Source organism: Staurois parvus, unplaced genomic scaffold (assembly GCF_062004578.1).
Source record: "Staurois parvus isolate SC_StPar_1 unplaced genomic scaffold, SC_StPar_1.0 ptg002742l, whole genome shotgun sequence".
NCBI lineage: Eukaryota > Metazoa > Chordata > Amphibia > Anura > Ranidae > Staurois > Staurois parvus.
This window is the reverse complement of record NW_028320538.1, coordinates 63,013-72,640: the sequence shown is the minus strand read 5'-3', so window position 1 is coordinate 72,640 and position 9,628 is coordinate 63,013. Positions and strand designations below refer to the sequence as shown.

The 9,628-nt window shown below is 44.0% G+C and overlaps 2 protein-coding genes across 2 annotated transcripts; one reads left to right on the top strand and one right to left on the bottom strand.

Moving 5' to 3' along the window:
- Positions 1 to 3,989: 3,989 nt before the first annotated feature.
- LOC149429355 (protein LDOC1-like) lies at positions 3,990 to 4,388 on the bottom strand. The gene has a single exon (XM_089666509.1). It carries the CDS (start codon positions 4,386 to 4,388, stop codon positions 3,990 to 3,992), a length of 399 nt encoding a protein of 132 aa, XP_089522635.1.
- A 602-nt stretch (positions 4,389 to 4,990) lies between these two features.
- LOC149429354 (general transcription factor II-I repeat domain-containing protein 2A-like) lies at positions 4,991 to 6,161 on the top strand. The gene is made up of 2 exons (XM_089666508.1): positions 4,991 to 5,596; positions 5,682 to 6,161. Exons 1-2 carry the CDS (start codon positions 4,991 to 4,993, stop codon positions 6,159 to 6,161), a joined length of 1,086 nt encoding a protein of 361 aa, XP_089522634.1.
- Positions 6,162 to 9,628: the final 3,467 nt, after the last annotated feature.

The following is a 9,628-nucleotide window of genomic DNA, read 5'->3' as shown; positions in this document are numbered from 1 at the left end:
CTGTCAGTATCTGCAGTTGATGGCTCTACCTTGGCCTTAGGACCTCTATGCTTGTGAACTAACTGCATAACTATGTATGTGGGTCTTCTTCATCCTGAGAAAATCTCCTTCCTGATCCTCCCTAAGTCTTTAAGTCCCATCATTCTTGGACTTCCATGGTTGCAGAAACACCCTATCTTGACTGGAACTCTGGCCAAGTATTGTCATGGGGTTACAATGCCATCGAACTTGTCTCCCTAAAGTGCTTCCACCTCTTTGTGTACCCGTCGCTAAGGTCACCACCTCTCCGATGCTCTCTCCGCATTATCAGGCCTTCCAAGACGTCTTTTGTAAGATAGCTGCTGACTGTTTGCCTCCTCACCATCTCTATGATTGTGCTATAGACCTCCAACCTGGGACTTCTCCACCTCGAGGTAAAGTTTGCCCTGAGACTGACCGTATGGTACTGTCACGTACCTGGATAGTGAGCCTGACGTGAAGAGGCAGGCCTCCTGTACAACTCTGGGTCAAGGACCCACTGATGGCGAGACAGCGGTCGCAGGGGCACGGTGGGGTATGAGTGCCTGTAATCAGTCCAGTAACAGCTGATGAGTTGTAGGCAGGGAGCAGGGTTCTGATGTAGCTGTGCTGGATGGATGGATACTTGAGAGCTGTGTGCTGAGGATGCAGGGTCAGACGAGCCAGGTTCAGTATCGGTCAGGCAGATCAGACTTACAGTGGCAGGAGGAAGAGTAGTCAGGTCACAGGCCAGGTCAGCAACGGAAGCTCAATCCGGAGCGGAGACAGAAGAATAATCCAAGACAAGCCAGAGGTCAGGGCAGGAAGCAATCAAGCGGAGATCAGGAACAGGCTGGTTCCGTATCAGGAGACAATCACAGGAATCAGGGAACACGAGCAGGGAAAAGACCATATGGCAATGGGGCAACTATTGCAGCCAGTTTAAATAGCCCTTTTAGTGCCAGCATTAGTGACAGGCGTGCGCCCGTATTAGCGGGTCACTTCGGGGTCTCCAAAACAGTAGAGTTCTGGTGGCCAGATATGGTAAAAGACTGTAAAGCCTATGTAAAGGTGTGCACCGTCTGTACCCGAAATAAAAGCACCCGAAATAAAGCCTGGGGATTGCTCAGACCTCTGCCTGTACCTGATAGACCATGGAAGATGATTTAGATGGATTTTGTAGTTGAACTCCCACCTTCAGAAGGATGTACCACCATTTTCGTGATAGTAGACCGACTATCAAAGATGGCCCATTTTTTGCCCCTAAAAAATACACCCTCCGCTCTTGAAACTGCTCGGGTTTTTGTTAAAGAATTTGTCAGGCTCCATGGAATTCCCGTAAATACCCAAGGACAAGGGTCCGCATTTCTTCGGGTACCAAAATTTGATCTCTCTATAGAAGCCCATCCTTTGTACTGCAACGCCGCGTGGGCTGGATGCTCCTGCCGATGCCTGCTGTAGTTGGGGATAAAAGGCTGGTCTGTAGTAACAGAAAGTTCCCTGCTGGCAAAATGGTGTCTGGCATTGGGGTATCTTTTGGATCCTTGAACATGCATGAATGTGCATCGGGTTTGGTGTTCTTGGACCCAGGCCTATAAGTAATGTGGAAAGTAAATCTTGAAAAAAAAAAGTGCCCATCGGCCCTGACGTGGTTTAAGGCGACCACAAGATTCTTGTGGTCAGTGTAAATTAGAATCGGTGTGGCTCCTTCTAGCAGGTATCTCCACTCTTCCAGGGCTACTTTAATTGCCAGAAGTTCCCGGTCGCCCACGTCGTAGTTCCTTTCAGCCGAAGAGAGTTTCCGTGAAAAGAATGCTACTGGATGCATTCATTCTTTGAGTCCTTTCCATTGGGAAAGAACTGCCCCAACTGCATTTTCTGATGCGTCTACCTCTAGGATATAAGTCACTGTGGAGTCTGGATGGCTCAAAATAGGGACAGCTGTGAATAGTTCCTTCAGGGTTTCGAAGGCGGCCTGTGCTTCAGAAGTCCAGTGGAAACGGACCCCTAGTTTCGTAAACTGGGTAATGGGTGAGATGAGGGCCTAGAAGTTCTTGATGAATTTTCGGTAAAAGTTGGTGAAGCCTACAAACCGTGGGGTATGAGTCCAGTAACAGCTGATGAGTTGTAGGCAGGGAGCAGGGTTCTGATGTACCCTTTTTATCTGAGGGGACTGGCCAGTCCAGGATTGCTGAGACTTTCTGTGGATCCATTTTGATTCCAGCCGTGGATATGATCAGTCCGAGAAATGGAATACTTTGTTGCTCAAAATTGCATTTCTCGGCCTTGGCGTATAAGTCCGTGCTGACGAAGTCATCCTAAGACATTTTTAACGTCTTCGATGGATCTCCAAGGATGTGGAAAATATTAAGATGTCATCCAAAGATTTCAAGGTAATCTCTGAAAATGTAATTTATGAAGTGTTGGAAGGTAGCAGATGCATTGCATAATCCAAATGGCATGACCAAATATTCGAAGTGGCCAAATCGGGTACGAAAAGCAGTCTTCCATTTGTCCCCTTCCCGGATACGGACCAAGTTATAGACTCCTCTTAAGTCTAGTTTTGTGAACATGACTGCAGACTTGAGTCTTTGAAAGAGTTTGGGAACCAAGGGAAGGGGGTAATGGTTTTTTACCGTAATTTTGTTTAATTCCCAGTAATCCACACAAGGCCATAAGGTTTGGTCTTTCTTTTCCACAAAGAATATTCCCACCCCTCCCGGAGATGTAGAGGGGCGAATGAATCCTTTTTGAAGGTTTTCTTCAATGTATTCCTTCAATACCCCTAATTCCCGTTCAGATAAGGGAAAAATGCGCCCAAAAAAATTTCAGATCCCGTATTCGGATCGGGCAATCGTATGGGCGGTGAGGAGGAAGGGTATCTGCTCCTCGTTTGCTGAAGACATCCAAGTATCCATGGTAGGCTTGTGGGATTACTTGGGCAAGTTTGGTGTCACAGTCCATGCAAAGTATCGTGGAGGCAGGTGAAGGTGCTATGGGTAGGCAATATTTCTTTCAGTATGGGGATGAAAACAAAATTTTCTCGGTCTTCCAGTCAATCTGTGTGTTGTGAGCCTGTAGCCATGGTATCCCCAGAATGACAGGAAACAAGGGAGAGGCAATTGCGTCTAGGCCTAATAGTTCCTGATGGTAAGTGGTTATGGTAGTCAGAAGTGGCGTGGACTTTACCAGTCTGGATTTGATGCAAAACCCATCAGGTAGAAATATATTAAGCCCCTGTTCCTTTGCAGCCCAGCAACACATTCCTCTGCAGCTAAAGAATAAATCAATTAGGCAGCTGCAAGCCCCAGAATCAATAATTGCGGTCACTGATACAATCGTATCCTTCCGGGAAGCTGGAAGGAAATAGGAACAGCCATATGAGTTGAGCTGGTGGATAATGATGAATGATTAGCTGAAGAGAAGGAGATGCACTTACGCTGCTTAGCTGGACAGGAACGCACATAATGGCCAGTTTCTCCACAGTACAGACAGAGGTTGTGTATTCGGCAGCGTTCGCGTTCCTCAGGAGTTAGTGATGGACGAATTGGACCAAGCTGCATAGGTTCAGGTGTGCCTGATGTCTCAGGATCCGAATTTCTAGACCAGGCTGAATCGGAATCTTGGGTAGCACCCATGTAGGCCTAGGAACTTGGGTGGACCTCTCTAACCTGCGTTCTCGTAGGCAGCGGTCAATTTGAATGGATAGGGTGATTAGGTCCTCCAGAGAATTTGGTATGCCAACTCAGGCAAGTTCATCTTTGAGGCCTTCAGCAAGACCCAAACGAAACTGATGACGCAGGGCAGCGTCGTTCCAATTAGTGTCTGCACTCCAACGTCTAAAGTCTGTGACATAGTCCTCGGCCGCTCGGCGACCCTGTTGGAGTGCATGAATTCTGCTTCTGCTGTGGCGGTCCGCTGTGGGTCATCATACAGCTGGGCCATCGAGTCAAAGAAGGTGGCCATAGTGTTCAGATGTGCGTGATGACTTTCTAGCGATGGGCCCAAGCTTGTGGTTCACCTTGAAGCAGAGAGATAATAAACCCCACTTTAACAGCTTCTGTGGAGAAAGTTCTGGGCTGGAGGTTGAAGTAAGGTTGACATGCGTTGCGGAACGCTCTAAACTTGCTTCGGTTTCCAGTGAACCGCTCAGGAGTGGGTAAACGGGGTTCAGGAGGTGGCATCATGTTAACAGCATTAGCAAGCGATTCCATGGAGTCCCTGGTTGCGGCTGGGAGCCGCAGACACAGGAGCAGGTGTAGCCAGGGTCTGCGTTCCTCCAGGTGCATATATCCTTCCTGCAGAGTTTTGATTGCTTGGGTCAGTGCTGTCAGGTGTTGACATATTTCATCCAGAGGCGAAGGTCCTCTTGCAGGCTCAGAAATGGCCATATGGTACTGTCACGTACCTGGATAGTGAGCCTGACGTGAAGAGGCAGGCCTCCCGTACAACTCCGGTTCAAGGACCGCTGATGGTGAGACAGCAGTCGCAGGGGCACGGTGGGGTATGAGTCCAGTAACAGCTGATGAGTTGTAGGCAGGGAGCAGGGTTCTGATGTAGCCGTGCTGGATGGATGGATACTTGAGAGCTGCGTGCTGAGGATGCAGGGTCAGACAAGCCGGGTTCAGTATCAGTCAGGCAGATCAGGCTTACAGGGGCAGGAGGAAGAGTAGTCAGGTCACAGGCCAGGTCAGCAACGGAATATCAATCAGACAGGAGCACAGACAGAAGAATAATCCAAGACAAGCCAGAGGTCAAGGCAGGAAGCAATCAAGCGGAGATCAGGAACAGCCTCAATTTATCACGCAGGACAGTGACTCGTCGTGTGGAACTGATTGATGAAGACATAACAAACAAGTTAAATAATATTGCAGAGTCCTTTAAATATTTGCTAGCACTGGACGAAAGTACAGACATAAAAGATACAGCTCAGCTCTTAATTTTTATCCGAGGGATTAGCAACAGTCTTGAAATAACAGAGGAGTTTTTGGACATGGAGCCACTTAAAGGAAAAACACGGGGAGAAGATTTGTATGACCGGGTGTCTGCTGTCATCAAGAGTATGAAGCTACCTTGGAGTAAACTTGCTAATGTCACTAGGGATGGATCTCCAAATTTAACTGGAAAATATGTGGGATTGCTGAAAAGAATTCAGGATAAAGTGAAAGAGGAAAACCCTGAGAAAAACATTTTTCTCCACTGCATCATACACCAAGAATCTTTGTGTAAATCTGTATTACAGCTTAGTCATGTTGTGAATCCAGTTATAAAGCTTGTTAACTGCATACGAGCCAAGGGACTTCAGCACCGTCAGTTCATTGCATTTCTGGAGGAAACCAACGCAGACCACCAAGACTTGCTTTACCACTCTTGTGTCCGCTGGTTGAGTTTGGGCAAAGTGTTTAAACGAGTGTGGGATCTTAAAGAAGCGATTGATACATTTTTGGAGTTAATGGGGAAGTCTGATGATTTTCCAGAGCTGAGCGACAAGAATTGGCTGTGTGACTTTGCGTTTGCTGTTGACATTTTTTCTCACATGAATGAGTTTAATGTCAAGCTACAGGGAAAAGACCTGTATGTGCACAACATGTATAGTAATGTAAATGCCTTCAAAGCCAAGTTGACTTTTTTCTAGGCAAATTTCAAAGAAAAACTTCTCTCATTTTCCCACACTTGCCACACAGGAAAAGGCCATACAAAATGTGAATAAATATAGCAAATCACTGAATGACCTGCATGAAGAATTCTGCCGTCGGTTTTCAGATTTTGAAAAAATTGAAAAGTCACTTCAGCTGGTGGCCTGTCCCTTGTCACAAAACCCAGAAACAGCACCACAAGAAGTGCAATTGGAACTAATCGATCTTCAATCTGATGCAATCTTAAAGGAGAACTTCCACTCTCTTCCACTAAAAGAGTTCTATGCCTCACTTATAGATGACTGTTTTCTAAACCTCCGGGGGATGGCACAGAAGATTCTGGCCTTGTTTGGCTCGACCTACGTGTGTGAGCAGACGTTCAGCGGCATGAACATCAATAAATCCCGTCACAGATCCCAGTTAACTGACCAACACCTCAGATCTATTCTGCGAATTGCAACAACAAAACTAACTCCTGACTTTGATGCCTTAACAAAAAAGGGAGACCAACAACACTGTTCCCACTAAAATTGAAGGCACTATTTTATGAAAGAAATACATTGCATAAAAGTTTTGTAAAATAACTCTTTTTATGCTTTTCTACCTTAAATTAATCTAAACATTTAATGTTACAAATTTTAATTTAATTTATATTAATTCACACATACACATCATTTATCTACTCTTGGTCCGACCCCCGGGTCCAATATATGAACCCACTGTGGCCCTCAAGTCAAAAAGTTTGCCCACCCCTGGTCTGCAATTTACACCATTTTTTGCTATGCATTGCTACACTAGTTTAACTGACAATTACGTGGTCATGCAATACGGTACATAAATGAACTGTATATCCTTTTCACACAAATAGAGCTTTCTTTTGGTGGTATTTGATCACCTGTGCGCTTTTTATTTTTGGCGCTATAAAAAAAAAAGTTTTGAAAAGTTTTTTTTTTTAATTTTCTCATTTCTGTCATAAAAAATATCCAAAAAAACTGAAATTTTGTCATCAATTTAGGCCAAAATGTATTCTGCTACATGTTTTTGGTTTAAAAAAATCCCAATAAGTGTATATTGATTGCTTTGTGTGAACGTTATAGGTTCTACAAACTATGGTAGAGATAATGGAATTTGCACAACTTTTACTTTCTGACCGCCCATCACATTTCTTGAGGTGCTAAAATACCAGGATAGTACAAACATCCCCAAATGACCCCTTTTTAAAAAGTAGACACTCTAACTGATCTGCTGAGAGGCATATTGAGTCCCTGGAAGATTTATTTTTTTTTCCACAAGTTTCTGGAAAATTACAAAATCTTTTTTTTTTTTTATACAAAGTTGTAATTTAAATGATATATTTCTCGCACAAGCCATGGGTATATGTGGAATTACACCCCAAAATACATTCTGCTACTTCTACCGAGTATGGGGATGCCACATGTGTGAGACTTTTTGGGAGCCGAGCCACATACAGGAGCCTGAAATCCAATGACCACTTTGAAAGCCTGAAGGTGCGTAACTTCCTCATTTCACTTTCCCACTACCTATCACAGTTTTGGAGGCCCTGAAATGCCAGGATAGCACCAAACCCCCCAAATGACCCCTTTTTGGAAAGTAGACACCTCAAGGAATTTAAAAGAGACATGGTGAGTATTTTGCAGATCTCACTTATGTTTTTTCCTCACAAGGTTTTTAAATATGAAAAAAGAAACAATGTTTGTTTTTTTCTTCATTTTCCAAACATTTGTGGCAACAAACGAGATCTGCAAAATACTCACCATGTCTCTATTAAATTCCTTGAGGTGTCCACTTTCAAAAAAGGGGTCATGGGGGGGGGGTGCTATCCTGGCATTTCATGACCTCCAAAACTGTGATAGGTAGTCAGGAAGTGTAATGAGGAAATAAAGCCCTTTAAAAGCCTGAAGGTGCTTATTGGATATTGGGTTCCTCTACTTGGCTAGACTGCCAAAAAGTCCCTCACATGTGGCATCCCTATACTCAGGAGAAGTAGCAGAATGTATTTTAGGAAGTAATTACACATATAATTAAAATATATAAATTTTTTGTCATTTTCCAAAAACTTGTGGTAAAAAAATAAATTCTATTGATTCAACATGCCTCTCAGCAAATAGTTTGGTGTGTCTGCTTTCCAAAAAGGGGTTGTTTTGGGGGGGGGGGGCATTTTATGCCCAGCAGTAGAAGTTAATGCCACATATCACTCACTCTTCTAACCACCTGAAGATCAAGCCTTTTCTGGCACTTTTTGTTCACATGAAAAAAATCTGTATTTTTGGCTAGAAAACTAATTTAAAGCCCCAAACATGATATATATATTTTTTTTTTTACGCAAACACCCTAGTGAATTTAATGGTGGGTTTTTCAAACACAATTTAAAAAAAAAATACACTTGTTACTTTTATTGCACAATATATTGGCCAATTATGTGGTAAAATATAAAAGACAATGGTATGCCGTGTAAATAGATACCAAACATGGTATGCTTTAAAACTGCATGCCCCGTGCAATGGCGACAAACTGCATACGTTTTTAATATCCATAGGCGATGTTTTAAAAGACTTTACAAGCTACCATTTTAGATTTGCAGAGGAGGTCTAGTCTAGTGCATTACTGACCTTGATCTGTCGTTCACAGTGATACCTCACATGCATGGTGCAACTGCTGTTTACATACTGGCACAGGGTCAACGCTCGCGCACACAGGTGTGTGCGTGTGCACGGGGGGGGGGGGGCGAGAGTGCTTCTTTTTTTTTTTTTTTTTTTTAAGTTATTTAGATTTTTTTAATTATTTTTACACTGTCCAAAGGGACAGAATTTAATGCTATCACAGGGATTGCAAATATCCCCTATTCCCCTATAACTTCAATGGGCATTGTCATATATTCTTTTTTGAGAAATCTGGGGTCTATCAGACTCTAGACATCTCCTCTGCCCTTACATTATCTAATCAAACCAAGCTCGGTATGATCAGATGCTTTCTCAATTTACAAACTGAAGTGATGAAATGCTCATACCCTCAGATTTCTTAGACTGCACCATTCTGGTCTCCAATCAGCTCTATGGTCAGCTGGCAGAAACACTGGCTGTATTCTCAGATTCCCCCGATGGCACGGGACTGCCCGAGAAGGCCGTGGAAAGCAGCGGGGGAGGGGGGCATCATTTCTTGCTGCTTGTAAAAGCAATTCTGCAGCTAATTAGACACTAGGATTGTCTTTACACGAAAGCTGATCGCCAGCTGAAAAAAAAGATACCAGCAGCTGTAGGCATCATCCTGGTATAAACCTTCAAAGTCCAGTGGTGCATCAGTATGTCGCTGGGCCTTGTCGGGTATATATAGTATATCAATGCTATGTTTTTGTTTTGTTTTTTATTGTATGCAGCCTGTGGGCTGAATGAAACAAGAAGAGATCTCTGCCAGAAAAGGTATGTGGTATGCCCACCATTATAATATACCACCCTGCATCCACCCACTTTTAATGATGGGCACACATTAGGTCGCACGGTGCCACATGCTCCAGTTCCAAGATTGTACAAATGTCTAAATAGTGGCACGCTTGAAAAACAATTGTCCACGTATAAGTGGTACCCCATGTGCAAAAAGGATGACACCAAGTCCCAAACTATCTTGCCACTACTCCCCATGTAGTCTGGGCATCTGGGGGGCTCCCTCGTAAATGCGTTTTTGGGGACACTATACCAGCAATGGAGGTTTATTGTGTATGAGTGGGTTCCTGGCAATCAAAGGGTTAAATGTGATTACTGGTGTACTGATGGGCAATCTGATGCTATCTGGGAGGGGCGTAAAGTGTGTGTGTGTGTGTGTGTGTGTGTGTGTGTGTGTGTGTATGTATATATATATATATATGAGTTTGTGTACTCATGCTGCCCTGTAGCAGTATTTCTGCTATAGGGCAATCAGGAATTGGTTACAGAAGCGGTTTGTGTTACAGCGCTGCGTTACTTTAATTGTCCTCTCACAGG

Bases quoted from the DNA above. Each gene is read 5' to 3' on its own strand.
- LOC149429355 (XM_089666509.1), bottom strand. From the start codon at position 4,388: ATGGCCATTTCTGAGCCTGCAAGAGGACCTTCGCCTCTGGATGAAATA.
- LOC149429354 (XM_089666508.1), top strand. From the start codon at position 4,991: ATGGAGCCACTTAAAGGAAAAACACGGGGAGAAGATTTGTATGACCGG. The intron at 5,597-5,681 runs GTAAATGCCTTC...CTTGCCACACAG, and splicing joins TGCACAACATGTATAGTAAT to GAAAAGGCCATACAAAATGT.